This window comes from Aphelocoma coerulescens, chromosome 3 (assembly GCF_041296385.1).
Source record: "Aphelocoma coerulescens isolate FSJ_1873_10779 chromosome 3, UR_Acoe_1.0, whole genome shotgun sequence".
NCBI lineage: Eukaryota > Metazoa > Chordata > Aves > Passeriformes > Corvidae > Aphelocoma > Aphelocoma coerulescens.
The window spans coordinates 42,183,958-42,207,900 of record NC_091016.1 but is presented as its reverse complement, the minus strand read 5'-3'; the positions used below and the strand labels follow the sequence as shown (position 1 = coordinate 42,207,900).

At 35.5% G+C, this 23,943-nt stretch overlaps 1 protein-coding gene across 3 annotated transcripts in view; it reads right to left on the bottom strand.

The window, feature by feature from the left end:
• The window catches only part of CNST (consortin, connexin sorting protein), a 45,179-nt gene that overhangs the window by 11,442 nt on the left and 9,794 nt on the right, over window positions 1-23,943 (bottom strand). For all 3 annotated transcript variants that reach the window (XM_069009944.1, XM_069009943.1, XM_069009945.1), the window contains 7 exons: window positions 19,384-19,821; window positions 13,245-13,450; window positions 10,286-10,316; window positions 7,676-7,762; window positions 7,092-7,206; window positions 4,577-4,598; window positions 4,307-4,403 (listed from right to left, as the gene is read on the bottom strand). In XM_069009944.1, the coding sequence (XP_068866045.1) occupies window positions 4,307-4,403; window positions 4,577-4,598; window positions 7,092-7,206; window positions 7,676-7,762; window positions 10,286-10,316; window positions 13,245-13,450; window positions 19,384-19,821 (996 nt within the window). The remainder of the gene's footprint in view (window positions 1-4,306; window positions 4,404-4,576; window positions 4,599-7,091; window positions 7,207-7,675; window positions 7,763-10,285; window positions 10,317-13,244; window positions 13,451-19,383; window positions 19,822-23,943) is intronic.

The following is a 23,943-nucleotide window of genomic DNA, read 5'->3' as shown; positions in this document are numbered from 1 at the left end:
TTCACCTACTATTGGCATGATCTGCTGATGAAGGAGTAGATGGTTAGCCCAAGTTGTCTATAAAATTATTAGCTATTAACCATTGCAAGAAACTCAAAGTCAAGACTCTTGTTTTTAAGCTTATGAAGAGAGAAAAGGGCTGTTAATTTAATATCAAAGTAAGCTAGCAATGACAGAAACTGCCTTTTATTCCATACTTAAATAAAAACTAAGTTAAGACTATGTTATAATAGGACTACTGTTGCAGTAACAGTAATAACCTCAAACAACAAATTAATAACTTTAAATACTAATGTGCATTTTTTGGTCATAGTGAAGAGCAGAAAGGTCTTATGAACAGATTAGTTAAGATATCAAACAATACCCTTCTTAACTGAGCTCTCACAAGAATGACTGAAGATGTCTATGCCAATTTCATCCTTCCTCACCAGTTAAAACCCCACTTAATATGTGAGCAATTTCCCAAACTTATTACATGAAATAGTCACATTCCTTAAAATAAACGTTTGCATTAATTCGCTGTACTGGACAATTTTATTAAATTCCAAACTATCCCCCTTTTAATGGATAATGAAATTCAAGGTAGCACAGAAAAGACAGACTTGAAAATTGAAAAAAAAGTCCAAGCAAATCAAAATACGGAAAAAGTATCAGAATGACATTAAGAGAAGGAAAGAGTACAAGGAACCTAACTTCTGTAAAACACTGAAAGAAGAAATAGGTGTGAGACAGGGACTTTTTAAAAATTAGACACAGATGAGTAGATAGCTCAAGGGATTTGTAACAAGATACTGAGCCCTTCACATACAGGTCATGAGTTCAAACACAGCCTGGATTATTGGTACAAGATTTTGTTACCATCTGTCAATTTTTCCTAGTGGATACATCCACATTACAACAGGCATCTTTGTTGGCAGCTCCAACTGCAACAAAGATGAAATGGAATTGGAAATTAAATCAGATTCTTTACGGTGAAAGGTGTCCCCTGAGTTCAGGACATTGTTGCTCAGAAAGTAATAAATGATCCTAGCACTGTTATCTAACCACAGATGTACAAGAACTGGGATGCAGTGATCATACACATCAAGTTTTCAGCAGTGTTCAATACTTACAACTACTTCAGACAACCCATGCCCACTAAAGACTGAAGGCAAGTGAAGACAAATACTTCAAGACTTAATTAGAAAAGATGCCTTTGCCTATACTAAATTAAATAAAGACATATCCACCAGGGGCAGTAATTTTTACGTGACTGACAGGTACAACAAAGTGTCTACCGAAAATTTTTTAGCAGCAAAAGCATTTAAGGTAATTAAAAAAATGTTTCTTTTCTTTTTTTTTTTCCCCCTAACAGAGTTGCACTAGAATCGACACGTGCTTTGTTCATCACAGAAACTGTAGGCACCACTTGGTCCTGTTAATCCAAGACAGCCTAGCAGAGTACTGATCTACAGTAATCTACCAATGGAGAATTCACACTTCTCTATCCTTTTCCTTTTTCCCAATTAAAAACAAATCCCATAAGACCTAAAAGAAAACAGGGCATAAAGAATTCCTCCCCACCCTGGAAACAGGTCTGTATGTACACACTGCAAATTTATGCTAAGGGTTTTGTTTTGAAATTCAGTATTTCACTAGAAAAGTCTTCATGAAATACATTAATTTATCTTTAGTTAACGCTAAGGCTGTTAAGGCTTTCAGTCAGAAACTGAAGAAATTCATGGGTATAGGATGTAACAAATCTCATCTTTTAATATACACACACACATAGCTTTAAGGGCCAAATTCTCTGTTGGTAGATTCAGAGTGAAAATCTGCCAGAAAGTAAAATGTAATAGAACAGATCATTCACAGTGCTTGCTCAGAAGGGCAGAAAACTAATTTAGGTACTGTCCCAGGAATCCTGACTGGATGACTTCTTATGAAGCTGTTTCTTGTTGCTGTATCCCCAGGAGAGAGGAATTGTGAATTCTTAGGATCAATTGCCTATAGAGGCTCAAACAATGTTCCCATATACCTTCAGCAGATCAATGGAGTAATTTTTGCTTTAGATTAGCACAGAAGTTTGAGTTCACTTCAAAGATGCTACTATAGTGCAGTGCAACAACCTCTCCAATGTAATATAGAGGTTGCTACAATTCATTTTATAAATTCTTATTGATAATTGCTACATACATTCTTATTTAATGTGAATCCATATGAAGGCCAGTTCTCAAAACTCTTGAGAGTTTCCTTTTCCTGTCTTACTGTAAGTCAGACTTCTACTACAAGCAGCTAAATGAGTTAAGTAGCTCTTCCTGTGGTTTGGCAGATACATATATAAGAAAAGTAATAGTTTACACATTTACTTCTCATTTTTCATTTCATTTTTCTTTTTTTTTTAATAGACAAAAAACCCACCCAAAAAGCAGAAGTCAAGCATTGTAAGTTTTCAGTGAGAAGGCCCATGCATTTAGGCTACTGTTGAAAAGGTTAAATATTAGGAACTGTAAGTTTATTATAATATAGGAGGCAAAATCAAGAGGCAGCCCCAAATGATCATATTGCTTCTAGTCCTGAGCTGGATCACTAGGGCACAGCTTGTTACCTGAATGTTATTTCAGATAATGAATCACCTTTGTCAAATTTCTGTACTGGTTGATATTAATGCCTTCCCTACCCAAATCCTTCTAACTGCAACAAAACCCATTCATCCCCACGCTACTGATGCATTGACACTGAGGGGCAGCAGTAGCTAATGACCACATGCTGCCTGAACAGCTGCTCATGCTTGTCAAGGAGAGAATTCATTGCTTCCTCAACAATGCACAAATCTTGTGAAAAGCAACTTTTGCAAATCTCAACCATTTAAACTTGGGTTAGGGTGGAAATATTCCTATCTTTGTATTGAAAGTACTTAGCACTACTGAAAAATACTCAGCAGAACTGCTTTTTATTGGATGACATAGCTTTATTAATTTACCAACATTTCACAGGAACCCAAAGATTTTGATGAAACTTTGACAAGATTTGCATTAAGAGAAAGGCATGAAAAAATCCATTTACACCATTAATTCCTTCCACATTAAGTCAAGATGTTGTACTATAGTATTTCGACATTGAAACAGAATGCTCCTGAATTTAGAACATTCAAATATTCAGAAATTCTGCTCCAGAAAGCTTTTGTTCCCATTTGGAATAAAATCAGAGGAAAAATTGTAATCATCTAATTTTTTCCCATGGGAAATTCCAACCATCCAAGAATAAAAAGCACTGTGTTCTTTTGATCTGCTTTCTGAGCTGTAGAACATGTTTCATGTTTCTAATGTTTTATATTTAGTTAGGTTACAAGAATAAAGGTAGACAAAAGGCAGTATAGGGGTCATGGCGAAAGAGGATGGCTATAAGGAGGATCCACACATGTAGAGAACTGTGACTCTGTATCTTCATTAATTTCTGATTCTCCTGAAGATCCTGGCTGATACACACTTGTAGGATAGTTTAGGTTGAAAGGGACCTCCTAGGATCACTCAGGCCACTTCTCATCTTATGAGGAATTCTAGCTGTTTTTGAGGAAAGGTACTCAGCTTAGGCCAATTTTGGCAACTGGAATATGGCAAAAAACCTGAAACTTTTTGCTCAGCGAGAGAAAAGATAAAGCACAGCCTGGTTGTCTACCAATATTCTCTCCCACTGTCTCCATTTTAACAATTCATTAATTTTTAAATGTTTCATAAGAACCCAAAGATTCTAACAAATTACTCTAACGAAACGGCCACTGCCCCAAGGCAGAAAAAGGAAAATGAGACTGACATAAAAGGATGCACTGAAAACAATTAACTGAATTATTTTCTCTTCAAGACCCCCCAAAGGTTTCAAAGCTTTCTGTGTTGTTTCAGAAAAATGCATCTCAAAATCAGCACACTGCATGTAACTTAAAATAGTTCCTAATACTCAATTGCCACACCTCGGAACGTTTGTCATCAGGTCGATTACCTCATATGTATTTGTATACATACAAATTCTGCATCTTATCTCTAGTTTTATACAATTTTGTAGCTTATGTAAGCTGCTATAAATGCATGCACATTTAAGACTTTTTTGATGGAGGCTACAATTACTTCACAATTCTGAATATCAGTGACTAATTAAAACTGCATTATTTACCCATTGTGCTGAGAAAAAAAAATTTAATCCATTTGTGCATCTGCAGAAATCCAACAAATGCTGTAGCTTCAAATGGAATAACTTCATTGTATATATAGGAATGTGTCGTTACAGTGTAATATTTAAAACAAATTATGCACATATACATACATACACATACCTGATTTAAAAGCAGTAGCTTCTCTTTCCTTTAAGTTTCTGGATTCCATTAACTGAGATAAACAACTGCTTTCCCATGTATTTTCTGCGGCTACTAGCTGTAAAATATGATAGTATTGCCTGTAATTTTTGGAATTAAACAGGAATGCTGTGACTTTTTGAGATATTCAAACTTCAAAAAGCTTCTAAACTTGAAAAATTTTATCTAATATTTAAAATATATTTATTGCCAATTTTTGACAAAGCAGAATTCAATTAAACGGCTGCTTACCTTACGTTTGGATGCCTGTGGCCTGCAGCAATAAAGGAAAAAAGAATAAATTAAACAACCTAGTGGCAACATTCTTCATAATAAATGTAATTGAAATCTTAGAAACCTTTGCTCTGCTCTAAAATTAGCATAGAACTTTTCTTCCATTGAAAGTGTCATCCTGATAGCATACTTTCAAGCACAAATCTGTACTTGCATGAATATCATCAGAAGACCACTTAGCCCTAACATTGTTCCACCCAATTGAGAAAGCAGCTGGAAGAAAATTTACTGCAACATATCAAGCAATGTAAATTCCTGTAAAAGGTTATGCTCAGAAGAAACTCTATCAACTTTAAAAATCATGTAAGGACTTGATACCTACTACTATTTAAAATACTGATCACTATAAGAGAGATTGAGGAATGATACACCCCCCACAAAAATCTATTTCACTCTCCACAGACTGGGACATTTTCTGGGTTCTGTAAGGTACAGCAGCTCTCACTGACTCCATTCAGATTCACAGGTGAATCAACACTGCTCACAGTCAGTGTAGACTCTGCCAGCTGGATAGAGATTCATGCACAATGTGATTTATCACACACAATCTGTCTTGCAGTTTTTCATACAGCAATGAAGATAATATGTGGAGCATTTTATTTAAAGCTACTGAAAAAAAACTGGAGAGACAAGGGAAAGGTACTGATGTTTATATTCTCTAACAAAAACTTCAAAAAGTTACATTGACTTTTAAATTTTGCCATTTAAACTTCAAATAAAGGACACTCAAAACTATCTCTAAAGAGCAAACATGTCTGTTATGTAGCTGTAAACCTTGAGTATAAGAAAACGTTACATTACTTTCAATTACAAAAGCAAGATGCTCACATTTTCCAAGACCTGCATGTGATTCATTAAAAAATAAAATGTAATTTTAATTAAAAAGTAAATTGAGTTTAAAGCTTAGGGAAAAATCCCTATATGAAACAATAAATGCAAATAGGCTTTTGCCCAGGGAGTTCGAAAGGGTAATAATATTAAATACAGAGCACTAATCATGGCAAATAAACACAAGCCTCAATTTTTATCAAATTGCAGGGTTTCTCAGAACAGGGAATGGTACTTTGTAACTGAAATGAAGGAGTAAGCAGAGTTATTCTCAACAAGGTGACAATCCAGGTGACAACAGGGAGGTGCTGCTCGTTGCAGCATACAAATCACAACAGACTTGAGTGTCAGTCTTTCTGTGAGCTGGCAAGGTCATGTGCAGGCAAATGTAGGCTGAGGCAGCCCTCAGGCACTCAGTGCAATCTCGGAGCAGCAGCACACTGCAGGTGCAAACCTGCAGCCACGGTGCTGGACCTGCCCCCTCTTCCTGTGGGAATGCTGGAATACCTTTCCAGGGGCTCCCTCCCAAAGGCATTCAGAATACAAATAAACAATTCCCACCTGGATTGTGGCAGTCAGCAGGGGTGTTTTCAAACTTTGGTACTATCACCCAGAAGAAAAAAATCTGATAGCCACATCATACTCGTTATGAACAACAGGAGTATTTTGGCTTTTGTGACATGTAGGTTGACTAAGCCAATGCAAATGTACTACAAAAAGTTCTCTCTCCCCATCTCATTGAGAGCATCTCTCCTGTCACAGTCAGGCCTTTTTTCAGCCTTTCAACGCGGTTAGTTTCCTTTTAGCTGTTGGCTGATCATTTTTCAGTGGCAGCTCGTATAATTTTTTCCATCTGTCCCTTAAAATCAATGTCTGGACAGCAGGACATTCACCCATGAAAGAACAGATCTCCTCCTCCTCCTTCCTGATGGCTACAATCCCATATGTGTTACTACCCAGAAAAGCACCCTAGGCACTGCCCACAAGTTTGTTATACTGTGATATACTGATTCGGGAGGCTGATGGATCAGGCAAAGCAGCTATGAACTGAGATTTCATTGTTCAGAATACTGTCCTGCCAGGGAAGTACAGAATCACTGCTTCATGTTAATGCAACCCATAAGAAATTAATAGAAGATAACAAGAACTACATAAAGCATTAAGGAATTGTCCTAAAATGTGGAAGTTTGGGAATAAAATCCTATAGGGTAGGTATGGGTGCTGAAGTTTGAGATGCTGGGCACTTGCATTTCGAAAGAATGATTAAACCAGTAAGTATTAGACATGAACACCATCATAAGTTCTACACTCTCTCTCTTCCTAAATTAACACTATTCAGTTTTTCCTTTGGTTGAAATAACAAAACTCAAAACTCCAGTTCTGGAAAACTGGTGATTTGCTAAAACCAGTTCAGATCTAGTCTTCATACATTCCTCAAACAATATTAAAACAATGGGAAAACTGATGGCAACGAAAATATTTTAGTTACATGTGAGAAAGAACCACCACTTTATAACCAAATTCAAGTCAGTGGGATGCAACTTTTATTTTGACAGTGACTATTTTAAAACACCCATACTGGCAAGGAGACAACAGCTGCAGTAACATATTAGTTTGAAAAGTAATAATACTTTCTTATACTCACTGTTGATGTGAAGAGCAAACTCTAGTAAGCTTTTCCAGTTCTTGGCCACTCAGTTCTTTATCTGAATTCCTCAGTGTTGTCACTGGACTGGGAACTGCTGTTTTCCATTTTCTTTCTAAATAAATCAAAATAATTTTTATTCAAATATTATAAAAGTAGCATTTGCTTCATATAAAACAACTAGGTGAAACTAATTAATGGAGAAATATTGACAACTTTTTTGTGTATGTTCTACAGTTTTGTTTCAGACTATGTAGAACAGCATCCTATTCTTTTGGAACATACTTTATTTTCATCACATCAGACTCACCAATCCTAACCCAAAAATCAGCTCGAAACAACTGTGGATCAAAGTCTTGGTGAGCAGAATAAAGAATTACAAACAATTTGCACCTTTATAATTAAAAATGTGCAAACAAATCCAAAGCAGGAATACTCTTCTTGTAACAAGCTCAGAGAAATTCTGATATAAATGCTGCTTTTGCTATATAAATTTTTTAGCCTGGCAATATGCATAACTATTATTTAGAAATGCAAACTAAAATAAGTTTTTCTTCTACCATATTAGTTTAGCTGGTACTCACCCCACTGTTCCTGTATGGAAGAAAGATTTGCAAGCAGCTGCTCATGATACAGTCGTTCAAGCTGAATGAACTTCATCGCCTTCTCATCTGAAGAGAAGGTTAAAGGCAAATGCACACATATGTGGACATGGTATGACATTTATAATTGGCACCATGTTTGAAAGGGAAGTAATTATACACTTGAAATTTGAAATAAGTGAATCAAAACGAATAATGGCTAGCATCCAGATTTCTGTGCAAGAAAGAAAAAAAATAGCAGACATGAAAACGGCAGGCAAGAAGTCAAGTAAGTTGAGAAACATTCAAAAAAATGAAAATCCTGTTCTTTTCAGCAGCTACCTCTTCCCACATGCCTTGAGCACAACAAAAGATTTTTCTAGAAAAGAAATGACCGAAATATTATTAGGCTGATAACTTTACCAAAAAAATGAAATCTCTGGGAAATGAAAAGCAAAACAATGACACAAATACCAGCAGTATCTCTCAAGAAATACAAATATGTGCCAATAACCACGACTAACTGAAAATATGGCTCCTTTCTACTGACTGGCTGGAGACAGCATTGAAACAAGTTATCCAACTTAAACTTTTGAAAAATACCTGCCCCCCTTTCAACCATTGTATACAACACTGTTGGAATGCTGAGTTTACCTTTTGTCTTCTTGAAGATTCTGCTCACTTTTCTTCTACATGAAGAACTCTTTCCCCTTGCTTAGGGTTATCAGTATATGTATAAAGGTACACTGATGGTCACGTATTTTATAACAGTCAGGATAATTCTAGTTCCACCAAGCCTGAGTTGTTAGTTGTGCTGTTTAAAGCTGTTTTACCAGCTATTTGACATGTAATTCTACAATACAATGAGGATAAAAGTACAGTGAATGAGGTTCTTAGTAAAACAGAAAAACCACTTTCCATTATTCATACTAATTAAAACACTGGAGTAATTATTACAAAAACACAACCAGTACTTGTTATTCTTGTTAGCCTCATGCAACAGCATGGCTTATGAATAACAATATTAACGGAAAGAATATTCCCTGTCTTCAGGAAATCTGTTATTAGAAACAGAATTACAGATCACAGAGAGAGCCTTAGAGGATCACAGCAACAAACCCTGAATTATTGTTAATATGAGGTTCCCCACTGGATGAATTAAAATGTCTGTCATGGATAATTAATACAGTGCAACATGATCAAGTAAGTTCTTTATTAACCTCAGGAAACTGATGGCTGGAGGTACAGTGGAGATATCCTTCATAAATATGTATTATATAGTGGTGTTGAATTCCACACATCAGGTATACATTGCATTAAAAAAATATTTCCTTTGATCACCTTTAAATACAGTGCCTTTCAATTAAAGCAACTTCAATGAAAGAGGAACTGTTTGTACCATGCTGCTTGAATTTTAAATTTACTGTATTTCCCCCTGCACCATAATTTACTACAGAATTTTTCCATGCCTTTCATTTGCACTGTGCATTTTAGATTTTCTGATAGACACTTTTGAATTAGGATGACCAAAGCAAAATGAAGTATTCTAAGATAGTGATGGATATTTTATTTTATAGATTGCTTTTATAATGTTGAAACAGTTAGTTCTCTGGTTTTATCTACAGGCTAATATAATTTTTCTATGTTTCTTATGCCTTGTTATTTAGCCTACTAAACAATAACAATTGCCTATTTGCTATGTTTTGTTTGTAACAAATTACATAATAAAGACATAATCTGTATGCACAAATTCTGTAATACATGGTGCATCTTAGTGAATCACATATACCTTAAGGGCTTACCACTGGCCTCTTCTTTTTATAATCTGATCATTTTCCCTTTAAAGCAAAGAGGAAATCCCAGTCCACCTTTTCTAAAATTGTAACTTAACTTTAAGGTTTAATATTATTATTCTCTCACACAATTACTGAAATATATCAGAGTAATTATCAGCACTTCAACTGTTACAAGTTTTTGACCAAACTTACTTGCATTATCTAGGAACAAATCAAAATAAACTGGACTATTAAACTGTTCCCAGAAGCAATTACCCATATTTTCCTAAAACAATTTCTCAGATTACCTTGATATGATTTTGACTAATTAGCATTCATCAAATACCCTTTTGCTATTGTTTGCAGGTTGCTGATCTCAGCTCTGTGTGTTTGGTATTTTTATTCCAATCTAGACATTTGTAGTACATATTCTAATCAACTGTTGTGACAATTCTATCATTACTAGTACCCTTTTTGATATAATACATGCCCTAATCTCTAAATTGGACATATTCCCAGTTACTAATACTTAGAATAGAAGTTATCCTATAAAAACAAAAATTCTTCGAAAATATTTTCTTCCTTGTTTACGCTCAGCTAGTAATGATTGCATCAGTACAGCTGTTGGAAATGAATTTATCACTTAACTCACATTCCAGTTGCTTGATTAAGGAGGATTTCCTAGCATATTGTGTATTCACTCATGGGTAAATTATGGTTGTTCACTTCTTTCTAACCCTGAGCCACAACATGTTAACAGTAAAGCATTTGCCTTTTATATTTTATAATGCCACAATATTTTAATAATGTGCAACAATTTCTGCAAGTAAAAGGATACATTCCTCCTCTTGAAAATAGGTCTCAGCTATCTGCAAAAGTGAAAAAAAAAATTAAGAATCTATAATTTTAATGACATGTAATGTAATGTAAACTTTTTATCATAGCTTTAAACATCTGGTTTGCAGGTTCCTATTTAGTTTGGGTAAAATAGGTATGTCCAAACAAAATACATGTATTCCCATTCTAGGAAAAATATTTTAAAAGAATATCAAACACCAAAGAAATATTAAGTCCTCTCACACAAAATGGATTTACCCAAATCTTAGTTGGGTTTTATGTTGCTACAACAATAAAAATTATTTCAGAAACATTTTTAGTTATACTAATAGAAAGCTTTAAAATGACCTAGAACAGAAGTACTATTTTTACTGGTACAAGTTCAAGAGTTTGAATTCTATGCCTGACCAATGTTTCCTTATGTTTGATCAAATTAAGATCATTGCTGTGCTCTCCTGAGTATTACATTGCAATGCATTAAAACAGACATGGAGGTTTCCTGACTGATGAGAAAAGAACAGTCTTTTGTCTCCCTGTAGACAAAAAATATTTGAGAATTGCAACAATAACTTACTTGTGCTTGTTACAAAACTGTGCAGGCTTTCCTAGAAAGCTGAGGAATAATGACATCTTTGTTTGTAAATGCAATGAAATACAAAAAATATCAACCTCAGAATTATTCCACAGAGCTCTACACTATCATTGACCTTTACAAGCAGCAACTAATCAGTCCTCAGGGACAGCGAATTTTGGCAGCCTTCCTATTTGCCATGCATGGTGAAGCAAGGGCAGAGCTTGCAAAATGTGTCCAGGAACTGCAGGTACCCTGATACCAGAACATTCAGGTTGAGGCACCTCATAGATGATACCCCAGTGACTTTTGTGGGAGCACACAAAAATTCAGTCTCAAAATCTTTGGGACATATCAATTTAAGTAGTCATAATATGGAGGGCTTAAATAAGCACTTCTGTAAAAGTCTAAAGATGATTGCTCAAAAAAGACAGCAACTTGATACAGGAGTCTAGATTACAAACTGTATTTCCTGGCTCTCAGCCTTACTACTAACCACTAGACCATTCTGAGCCCAGTACCTTCGAAAGACAATGAGTAAGTGACTTTTAAGGTTCTTTATCTGCATATTTTGTCTGCTGTCCACAATAGCATCCTGAGGATTTCCGGTGCTGTCAAAGCTCTACCTATGTTTTATATAAAAATACTTCTTAAATTCTGTAACAAGTCCTAAACAAACCAAATTAATCCCATTCAAGACAGGAAAAAAAATTGCATCCTATTTTAATTAAAAGTTGACTCTTAGAACAGCCCCTATTATCCCACAGGCTCTATTATCAATACGGACTTCCCACAAACACCACGGATTGTTAATACTCCAGAACATCTAACAGAGCTCTTGATTTTACATTGAATTTTGTCATAGAGAATAGAAAGAGAATGTGATAGAAGACTTTTATTTACTAGACTTGGTTTAATGTTACTGTCAGGCTGTATTAGTGATCTGAAATAAAAAAGACTGAAGGTGACAGATTAATTCATTCAAAAGGGAAAAAAGTTATTAATAGACTATGGGAATGCTAAACTTAAAATCTTTCCCTTTCCCTTCACCAATTAAAAAAAAGGTTAGGATCCTCATAAGTTCCATTAGCTTTCTTTCAAACACTCCATTCAAAATGCTTGATAATTTTTAGGAAAAACGAGATAGTGTTTGAACACGTTTCATTCTGAATATGCAGATTCTGTTCTCAGTTCTGCCACAGTTTCTGTATGACTTTCAAAAGGTTCTTCCCCTTAGGGCTTGGCTTCCTCATCTGAAAAGCAATAAATTTCACCTCCATCATGTGCAATGGATCTCCCTGATGTTTGTAAAGAATTTTAAGTTTTTGCCCTACCCTTGTTTTCCAAAAATGACCTTTGCACTGGCTCATGAACAACCACCGAATTTGATGTGGCTAAAAGTACAAATTGTTAACCCTAAAGCTAAGCTTCTCGCAAGTTAAGGGAAAGTACCAAAAAGTAAGTTAAGGAAAAGTATCTTCGCTTGAGCATAGACTAGAAAAGATAATTTAAAATTCTCTGTTAAATGTAGATTATCTATAATATGCAATCCTAAAGAGAAACGTCTTTCTCCCATAAAACCACTTATTTGTGTCAAAGAGAAGAATGCAGGACTGTCATTGCAGTTTAGAAGTTTAAAATATTAAAACCATCCAGTTTTCCAAAATAAAGACAATGCAGCTAAGTCAAATCAGACAGGTATAGTTTCTACATATGGCCCACATTAGGTATCAGAGCCAAGCAAAAGGTCTTCTAGTCTGCTGTTACTCTGATACAACTGAACTATAAATTATTACTATCAAGTTCTATCTACATATTTGTTCTGCATCATCACCTCCAGAAAAAAAAGCAACATACTGGCCAGTTTGTAAGAAAGATTGCTTTTCAAACCACCGTTTTTCCTTTGGTCTTGCAGGTGTGGCAACTGTGCTTATATAAAAGTATAAACTAAGAAACCTTGAATGCTAACATTAATGCATAAAATTTATGCTAGAAAGATGTCTGTAACAGTAAAAACAATTCCAGATTTAAAATGTTATTTAGATATCTGCTGTCCTGTAAATATACCAGTGTCTTACAAACCTTATTCAAAGTATATTAAAGAGTGATTTCCCAAAATCTTCCTGCCAAACTAATTTCCCATTTGGGGAATTAGAAACCCATCCTTAAGAGTTTCCTTTAACTACAGAATGTACAAGGCAATTTATAATTTAACAAATATTAGAAGATCTTAGAGGAGATATTTGCCTTGACCATCTGTTGTGCATCAAAATATCCTGTCCAGATATGAGTATTGGCACAAACTGCATTTATGCATATTTTTCCTAATGAATAAAGGTCTCAAATAAAAATAAAATTGGGTGCAGCACCCCAAAATCATAGAAAGTACCTGATGGAGACACAGGGGCAGTATCTTTGAATCCATCTGCTCAACCTCTTCACGGAGCAAAGAGAAAAGAGACTGCAATGTTTGCTTTTGTTCTTTTGGATGAAAGTTTTCCTTTACTTCAACAGCACCTTCAGCCTGCACAAAATCTGCATCTGTAATAAAAGTATTTTCCTCCTGGATTGCTGCGGTTCCCACTGTAGAAACTCCTTTAAAAAGGACAAATACTAACGTTAGGATTCAAAAATAATACATCAAGTTGCTTTTTTTAGGAAATTTCAATATGAACGTTATGAATAAAATCCTAGTGTAATAGTGGCCTTGTCAAAATTAGTTGTGACAGGTCTGTCTCACTGTCAGCTCACCTACCTGACAGAACACATTAACATACATCAGATATATGTCTATACTTCTAACTGGGACCTTGCTTTCACTTATGGGGGGGAAAAGAAAATCAAAACACTTAAGACTGAAAGTGTTCCACAAAGCTATTAGTAAGAGACCAGGATGACCTAAAAGTTGTTGAGAATGCAGTTTTGCTCAAAAAGGGCAAACAGTAGGTAGGTGAGGACAGTGTGAATGAGATTCTCAGTTTCTCTTTGCTCCTGCCAAAGACCTCATATTAGGAGGTGTCCTGGGGATGGAGAGACACAAGGAAGGAAGGACAATTTGACCAGTTCTTGTTCTTCAGATGATAACACAGTGACTCCTCACAGTAACAACAGGATCTTAAAGGACAGAAAGAAGCAGATGATGACAGTGTGGGATTTGATTGTAGGAGAGAGATGTCTAAGGGGGCTGTCCTGCTGAGTGAAAAGGAAGACCCCTCTAGATAGCCGGATAGTTTGTTTGAGAGTCCAGGGAATGAGCCAGTAGTGCTGATCTATGTTGGTAACAATGACACAAGGATGTGTAAACTGAATTTAAATTTCAGAACTTGCTAAACAGAAAACTAGGTTCTCAATTCTACAATCTCAATCTACATTTCCTGGCAGTTTCCTGTTGTCTCCAGTTTTATAGAAGTCAAAAAAAGTCAGGCATTCAATAATGTAAAGCATAACAGTGTAAGAACATTACATGAAAAAAACTTCCTGGGTGCAAATCCCACATCTTATTGTTAGAAATTCAAAACCTGTTGTGTATTTTGATCATGAATATGATAGTTATGAGAAAATGTTAAATGAGATTAAGGAAGAAGTGTAGAGTAGAGTAGTGACAGCAGCAGTGGGAGAAATCAACTACCCATATACTGACTGGATCAGTTTCTAACAAAGATCACAGAATAAAAGCAATAAATTACAGCTTCCTACAAAACACAGTCTTAGGAGCAACCAGAAAACTACTGCTGATTCCAACAGTTAATAAACTTCTTTTTTTTTCTCCATAAAACATTGAATTTGACACACTTGCATAAGACTGAACTTTAAAAAAATCTCATAATTATTTAAAACGATTTAGAGAATTAGGCCATAGAAATGTGCACAATAAACTCCAATAAACTCAAGTTATGATGAGTATTGTTCCCCAGCTATACCCATTTCCTGAAGACCATGTTATCATTTGAAAGACAGACAGGTGAGGGCACTGTTTCAAGTACCTTTGTGTCCTCAGCTTGGGCACTTGGTTTCAGACCCCCCCCTGTGTTCATGGCCCCTGAAACTCAGTAGTGATGATTCAGGTTTAGGATTTAGGGCCCAAGAAAGGTTTAAGATTTAGGGGCTAAGAAAATAGATTGTCCATGGAAGTCTCCACCATTTTACTAATGATTATTTTAAACTCTTTATTAAATAAACTATCCAGTTCAGGAGTACTAAATCTCTGTGGGTGGCTATTTTCACAGGGCTTACTGCCAGAAAAAACATGGGTGTAACTTAACATTGCTTTTTCAATATTAATGCACATCTCTGATTTTCCGGTATTTATTAGGGCTTCCTGTGGGCCAAAAGCAACAGCAGACATAACCAGATGCAAGATAGAAAGCAGGAAATACTTCTAGAGATGGAATTAAGGCCGTCTTTAAAAATACAGCTTCCTGTTTAGCACATTATCATGAAACCAGAAAAGAGGGTCCTCATGTTCTGGCAAACCTTTTCTCTCAGAAAAACAACCACAGAATCCAAATGTCACTTCCAACTGCACTTTATTAAGCAGTTAATAATCACCTGTCATATCAAAACATGAACACTGACTGCAACATGCTCAACAGCAACTATCATGAAAAACCTTAATTTTAATGTTATCATGATATTGTCGCTAACATGTCCTTTATAAATTGCATTCTTATTCCTACATATAGTTGAGCTGTCACTCAGAATCAAATTCTGCCCTCAAATTTCTTCTCTGATTCCAAAAGAAAGGCCTTATAGTTATTTGGATTAATTCAACCTTGTTTGATTTTCAACACAAGATAATATTTGTATTTTAGTAGCACTACTACAAAGAGCTTTTATTGTAACACTTAGTAATGCTATTTCATCATAAAGATGTGATGGGCTAGGATCCCTATTTTTTTCCCCCCCATTCTTGAAAACAGCACACAATACTACTTTTTCCAGGAATCAATCAATCTTACTGTCCAAAGCAGATAATTTTTTTTAACTAGGTACTGGTATCTCACATGTATTTCTGACTTTTTAATAAGGAAGGAATAAGTTTTTTCACTTTATAAAGCACTGATACTTACTCCACCCTAGAATGGGACCAAAGCCTTTATGAAAATGTATGTGGAAAGACACAGAAGACATCAGTGGCCAGGGCACTCAGTAAGCCCATGGCAAAGAGCCAGATTCAAGTTTTTGCTCTGCCAGGCTCACAAATGTTTCAGCTGACACCTTCTATGCCCAGCTGGGTGTGCCAATGTTTCCTAAGACATGGGGAGAAGCAAACTTTCTCTCAATTTCCACAACAGTTCACAGAAGCAGCCCCAAGTTTGCCTAAAAACCATCAAATTTTGACACACTTTGTGAATAAAACCCCACATTTTTCAGTATGTCTCAGGTTTTTTTTCTTTGTCTGTACTGCAAGTATATGAAATGAAGATGATCTTGCTACCTGCCTGAGAACGAATCAGAGATGCAAGTATGAGGGATTTGCTATCAAAATAAAATTATGGATGTTGCCCTCAGTTTTTTATGTGAATTTGAATTTTCATACTCAGTAGCACTAGCTTAAGCCATCAGGAACAGAAGTTTCTAGTACAGAAAACATATGGCAATATCTTTTTTTAAACATCCTTTGGTACTCAATACAGAAAGCTGTTTCAGACGGATTCATTCAGGAACTATTGAGGAAAAAAGAAAAAAGACCAGCAAGTATTTAAAAACCATTCATTTTTAAAAGAGCTCTTGAGACAAAAGTGTTGGTGGTAAAGATATAACTTTAACTGAGCAAGCCCAAAATCTTGTTTTGTTTGGCACAGAACCCTAAGTAACATTACTTGAATTTTCATATAATCTATCTTATATTCATATATTTTATTTGCTTCAACACCAAATCCATCCCAAACACTCCACTTTCTTCCTTCTTCCACTTTCAAGCTGCTTTAAGAAATAAGTGGAATAAATTACAGAAAAAAGCATTTGTTGCAGAATTACCTTGGCAGAAAAGATTGACTGCAGCTTACCATGCTATACCACATTAAGGAATCCTATAATGATTTTACAGCATGAAGTTACCAGTTATGCCAGGACTGACCTTTTGAAAAAAGATGAACTCATTTTCAGAGAACGTGGATAATCTGAAGTCCATATTTACAAAAATATATTGAAACAGATTAAATATAATGAATCACTACCTCTACAACACTTAAAGTTAGTACAATTAATTACAAGGAATAACATTATGAATAATCACCAAAGTTTAAATTCTTCAGTTGAAATGTACATCAGTTCTTTGGTCAACAGTCCTCTCTAACCAGACATAATCATAGTACATTAAAAACTACAATGAGTATACAAAAAGAATGTGAGAAAAAATTGGGCTCTAGAAGCTATAGACTTGTCAATCCACTCTAATAAGTCTCCTCCAGCATCAAGAGGGCTAAAAGGAGGTGCTTTTTCAAACAGTAAATATATGAAATCCTGGGACTACTTACTCCAGGACACCAAAATGGATGCAAAAAGCAACTGTAAGTCAGGTGACAAATTCACTCTAAAGTATTACAGTCTATCAGTTTCCACTTGGGAAAGTCCTGAGATTACTGCAGACGGCAAGCAGAACATGGAAGCAAATGACCACGTTTGCCTTGTCCTTATACTCTCACCTACAAATACTCTGCTGGCCTCTGTCAGGGGAAGCATTTGGACCTGACAGATCTTCAACTAGATACAGTGATTCTTAATCTTGCATTCCAGTCTACTGATAGCAGAAGCTAGGATCATTTTAGCTTCAACACCTTCCAAGTATATACAGACAGATAATAATCAAACTTACAACTGTTTATTCTTTACAAACAACTATTTAGAGGGTTTCAAACACATTGCAAGTGTGAGTACTTGCTGCTTCTTCTAAAGTAAAAACATGTTGAGAGTGAAAGACTGGCGTCTCTAATGATCCCCAATATTCTGCCGAGTCACAAGTAAACAAAAATGACTAAAATGTAATTTTCCATATTCCTCACAAATTGCTTTAGTCACTAGCAAGAAGAGGAATATGAACAATAAGCTTTTTCAGTCAAATGTCATCTTTTCTAGAATGGCAACATTTAACAGTAATCCTAACAGGTGTGCTTATAGGGAAAAAGATTCATAAATCTCTTCCTCAGTTATGAATCAAAGTAACTCATCCATGATTTCTCAACAGTTTAAAATAATTTTTTAAAAAAATCACAACATACATGCCATGCAAGTATTTAGTTTGATATTCCAGCTTATTTGTGTGGTGCTCTGCTGTCACCCACTCAGGAATCTTCCACTCTAGTTTGATTATTCTCTCCTTCAACTCTGAGTTGGTATAAAGACAAGAAAGCTAGTTTGGATTTTTAACGTAGAGGGTGTAATGAGATATTCAGGAATCATTTAAAATAGCTAGTGCTGGAAATTAAATTGAAGATTGCCACTAAAATAATGACATTTGCATCATCAAGATATTGTGACACAGTCAGCTGCATTTTGTGAAAACAGAAGAATCATCACGTGAGAGTATTGAAAAAGCTAAGTGTATATTTTTCTTTTCTAGATTTTGCCTATTTGTACAAGATATGGAATGCAAGGCTTCCTTCCTTTCCTGTCTTCACCTATTCTATAATCCCTTAAAATCATAATCAGTTTTCAGATTAGGTCACAAAAGACTTGCCATTTATGAGGAAAACTGTATTTTAAAATTATTTATTTTAAAATGCATGGAATAAAAGCACACGTGAATCAGCTGTGCTTTCAAAGAAACCTATGCATGAAACATACTGATTTTAATTAATATATACAGCACTATGACACATAAGCTTTAGAATGTATGGCAAAAACCTAATATAACCCATCATGTTACAGTAAATCCTACTCCTTCAAAAAGGGATGAAGGATCTCAAAAAAGAACATGCAATAAACATTAACATTTTTCTTATCCCACTCATATCCAAAAGATCTAAAGAAAAAGTAACATTGAAAATTGGTAAGAACATATTTTTAAAGTTTGTCACCCAAAACACACAACCTAGGACGAGCTGGTAAACTTTGAAAAATATAAGTAAATTTTACAACAGCAGGCCAAGATCAAACTCTGTTGTACTCATAACAAGATTTCAAATCTTGACATGAGATCAAGACACCAAAATCTTGCACTCAACCATGATGTTCAAATGAACAAAACCATAATGCCAGAATTTCTGTCTATTTTGATTTGGAAGCCAGCCCAATTTCCATATGACACTGTGTACCTCCCCCTACTTGTGTTTATTTGATGTGTTACATTTGCTACATAGCCACTGTTTAAATACAGAAGGTGAAAACATTTAGAGTTGAATCTCATTGAAGACTACTAGGAGTTCTGGAAAAAAAAAAGTAAAACAAACCAAAAAGCTGCCAAACCTTTAGTGAAATGCTAAAAACAATTAGTACAACAACTAAATTATATTTCTTATTAATTCACAGACTTAAACTACAGTGTTACTTCTGAAGTAAACAGAACAAAAAATTTTTAAATGAAGTACCTTTAGATTTTTTACTGGAGCTTCTTTTGCTTCTTGGACTTCTTTTTCCACCTGGCTGTTTTTCTGTAATGGGCTTTTCTTCCAGCTGAGGGTCCATATGGACATTTACAGATCTTCTCTCAGTCTCACTTTCCTTACAGCTTGGGATCCAGTCTCCACTGTCCATATTCTCATTATTATTGATGTTATCCTGTTCACCTTTATCCTGTCGTCCCATAGCAATGCTACTACTGGTCAGAACTTCATTCCCATCACTGTCAAGTTGATTTTCATTTTCATCAGCTGAAGGAATCAAATGAGATACCAAACTTTCTACCCTATAGTTAGCAGGAACACTGTCCTTTGAGTCTATTTGCAGATCATTTGGTGGAAAGTCTCTGTCATCCATTAGAGCGTTACTTGTTGAACCACTTAATCTCCCTCCAGATATTTTTAGACCTAAAATATCAAATGGAACAAAGCATTTATAATATGCATATTATAATAGATAAATAGTGCCAATGCCAGCCAATAAAGATTCACATTAGCCAGGTGATACAGCTTTTCTGTATGGGGAATTTCTTTCATTCATTGACCCACTTAAAGTCTTAAAGCCAGGGATATTTACATACAAAAAAAATCTAGAAAGTTATTTTTTTATCCAATTATAATTGTTCCAGTTACCTGAGCAAAAGCACAGCTGATCTTTACAGCAGTGCTCCCCATGTTACAGCTGAGGAAATGAGAAAAACAAAAAGATAAACAGAAGCCACCCCATGTCCCCCTCCCCCCCCTTTAAATCCATGGCTAAAACAAAAGCATTGTTGTCACATAAGATCATAGTTTGCCTGAAATAAAAATAAACCAGGGAGGAATAAAAGTAGAACAACCTTTAATTCTGTCAGTGATAGTATCAGATCAAACCTGCAAATAGATTAACTGTGTTACAAGAATTAGCTGGAAGTAAAACCTGCTTACTGACTCAATTGTCACATTATTTTCAAGAAAACATTCAACATGTCTTCAGTATACACAGAAGCAGATGGTTTGTTGATAAAAACCTAATCCCCCACCTACCCCCAGCAGGAGTCAATTTTCCCTTTTTGTGAAGATGCAACTCCAATCAATGCTGCAATTAGACACATTCATGGGAACAAAGAGTAACTTAACAGAAGACCTACATGTTACAGGATCATTATTGTATCTGCTCCTATCTTTAGCCTTTAGAAGCACGGCAATACTGCTGTTTAATTTAGCAACAATATACCTGAAATACAGCTCCACTATGTACATCTCACTAGATTTAGTTCACATTTTAAATAGTGCAGCCAAGAATCAGCAAGCACTCTTGTATTACAGGAGAGCTTAGGTAAGCCTCTACAGCAGCTACTTATACTTTCCTTCAAATGAAAATACGTTTTAGGCTACCTGTTTTCAACAGGCTTTCTTAACTCTTGGCAGACACAAGTTGAGTAAATTAAATACACACTTGCTAAATATGCAAGATCATCTTTCATTTTAGTTGCTAGAAGAATTAAAATTGCAGACAAATGGAAAAAAAAATCAAAAGAATATGTAGGCTTTCCTTCATACATAGAAACGTATTTCTAGTAAAGATTACTGAAAAGATTTTCCCCAAATTATTCCTTCATAAACTTTGTAGCTGGAAAAAGGACTGAGGAAAAAAAAAGAAAAGAAAAGATCACTCCTGTTTTAGGGATAAGAAGGAGGATTTAGGGAGCTACAGGCTGCTCTGCCTCACCTCAATCCTTGGAAGGTAATACAGCAAGTTAGCCCAGAAAGCATTTTCAAATACATGAAGGATAAGAAGGTCATCAGGAGCAATCAGCATGGATTTATGATGGGTAAGTGGTGCTTCTACAAAGAGCTGACTTGCTCAGCAGAGGAAAGGGGAGTAATGGATGCGATTCCCTGTGACTGTGGTGAGGCTTTTCACACTGTCTCCAATAACATGCTCACAGACAACCATACAAAGCACAGGCCTGATTAAATAGACAGTGAGGAATTCCAGAGAAGCACACAGAGGGCAACAAGCCACCACTAGCTGGGCAACACAAAAACAAAAGCCAGCACCACCCAGGACAACTCCATCTCTGCTTCCAACCTGAAGAACTTGCTAACCACTTCCAGCCATACCAGTCTAACAAAAATTACAGCCTACCCTAAAACATACAAGCAGCACCAGGGAAGGGTTAGACTGGACATTAGGAAGCATTTCTTTACTAAGGGTGTGGTCAAACACTGGAACAGGCTTCCTAGAGAGGTGGTCAATGCCCCAAGCCTGTCTATGAGGCACTTGGACAATGCTCTTTACAACATACTTGAACTTTAGGTCAGTCCTGAGTTGCTCAGGTATTTGGACTAGGTGATAACTGTAGGTCCCTTCCAATGGAAATATTCTATCCCAGACTAGAAGAAGAATGTATTATACATTAGAGATGTAAGTTGCATTTTCCTTTGGCAGCCACATTAGATGATAATTGGTTTTCCTTGAACACCAGAAAGACAAAGGGAACTCTAGAGGAGATACTGAGAAGTTACCTGGAGAATGCATCTGTTCACTAGAAGGATGCTGCTTAATCAAGCCATTTTCTCTCAAAGAAAGTTAAACACAAAATGAAAGGTTAAGAGGAGGACAAAACTTTAATCAGACCAGAAAGAATCAGAACTAGAAGATATTGTGACAGACACCCACACTACAGTTATGTTGATTTATTGATAACTGTTCTAAAGCACTAAAAAAATAATCCCAAATATGATGTTATATTTGAAAGGTTCAGATTTTACTCTTTCTGCCATATGAAATAATAACTACTGCTGCTTTCCCTAGCTCATCAATCAAATGATGCATCAAAAGAGGTTGAAATAAATTGCCCAAACCCAATAAAGAATTAGTTTTAACAGCAATAATTAAAAATCAGGATGTCCTACCACCACTGTCTTGCTTCTATCCGTAGAAAACAGTTTATCCTTTCAACAGCCAGCAAAGGGAAAGAGAAATATGAATGCATTTGAACAAGGCATTTCCTATTTGATTATGAAAAATGAGAAAAGATGCTTTTGACAAGTGATATTTTCTGTAGAGGAAGCTAACATTCTGATGGAAAATGTTAACTCACTTCCTCTGAACATTTGGCTAAAATGATAGTCTGTCTCTAGCTGAGAAGCTGGAGAGCACAACATTTCTTGGTTTATTGCCTGAAACTCAGTATTTCTCCAAATAAAAGTAGCCCTGAAAATCTATTCCTTTCTACAACCCTTAGGACTCCTTAGAGAATGAAAATCCAAAAAGAGCTAGTTCAAAGAATTTAGAACAGTCCTGCCCTTGATCTTTTAAATGTATTTCCCCTCCCACTCAGATGAAACTTTTTACCTTCTTCATTTTTCAATGCTGCTATTTGCAGTTCCTTTTGAGTTCACCAAGGCACTAGGCAGGTATCAAAGTGAATCTAAATCCTGTGAGAATGAACTTTAGCTCTGTCTAAAAACACACGGAGAAACACTTATTTATAAACAAAAATGGAATTAAAATCCCTCATGATTTAAACTATATTTAAAAGGCCATTAACCTGCAGTTCCTGTATTTACTGTTTTGCCACTGAATTGAATCGTAAACATAAACATGTTTAAAAATAATGTTTGTTTCTTCATAGGCCCATCTTTTCTCCCTTCACTGGTTGCCCAAAATTGAAATAAAAGCTAACACTGAATAGAACTGTGCTGACCTTTGTTAAAAGGTACCAATGAATAAATGTGCTTCAGTTGCCACACAGATTCATACAGTTGGCACATATTATCATGGTGATTATAGCCCAAATGAAAAATAAAATGGAAAATATTTGCCAAGTGGCTAAAAGACAAAGTCTGTATTGAAGAAATTATTTGTATGCTTGTTTGCTTTAGGACAAACAGTATGTACATTAGAGAAATGACCCTCACTTGTATTTTAGGTCTAATTCAGTTTTAAAAGGTCCATGCTCATCAGTGTTCTCTATCATGTACTTCATACAACTTAATAGAATTTTGACAACTTTTTCAGTTGCTCACTTTTTTCCATCTATCCTTACTATGGAAATATAACCTTAAATACAGATGTTTGGATTGTGCTTTGAATTAAAAAAAAAAAAAAGTAGTAAGAAAGTAGGTAAAAAAGTTTCATCTGACCTGGCACAGATGAAATTTGAAGAGGACATTAAAACAAAACCAAACCACAAACACCACCAGCCCCCCTAAACCTTCATACTAACACAGCTCCTCTATCCTGGACAGCTGGGGGTGGTTTGTGAATGTTTCCTGAACATATAGTGTAGTATTTAATTTACTGATCTTGGACATATATTACAGAACAATCAAGATCATAACATTGTTTCTTCTAACATTCAAAAAGTTACATCAAATTGGTTTTTTATTCCATTTGATTACCTTCATATAGCTCCTATGCCAAAGACACTATTTTCCCTCTCTCATTCTCATGCCATTTAATTATTCGGTGTTAATTAAACAGATTTAAGTCTTTTAATTCTTTGAAAGTCAGCTTCCCCACTCTATTACCCACACTGC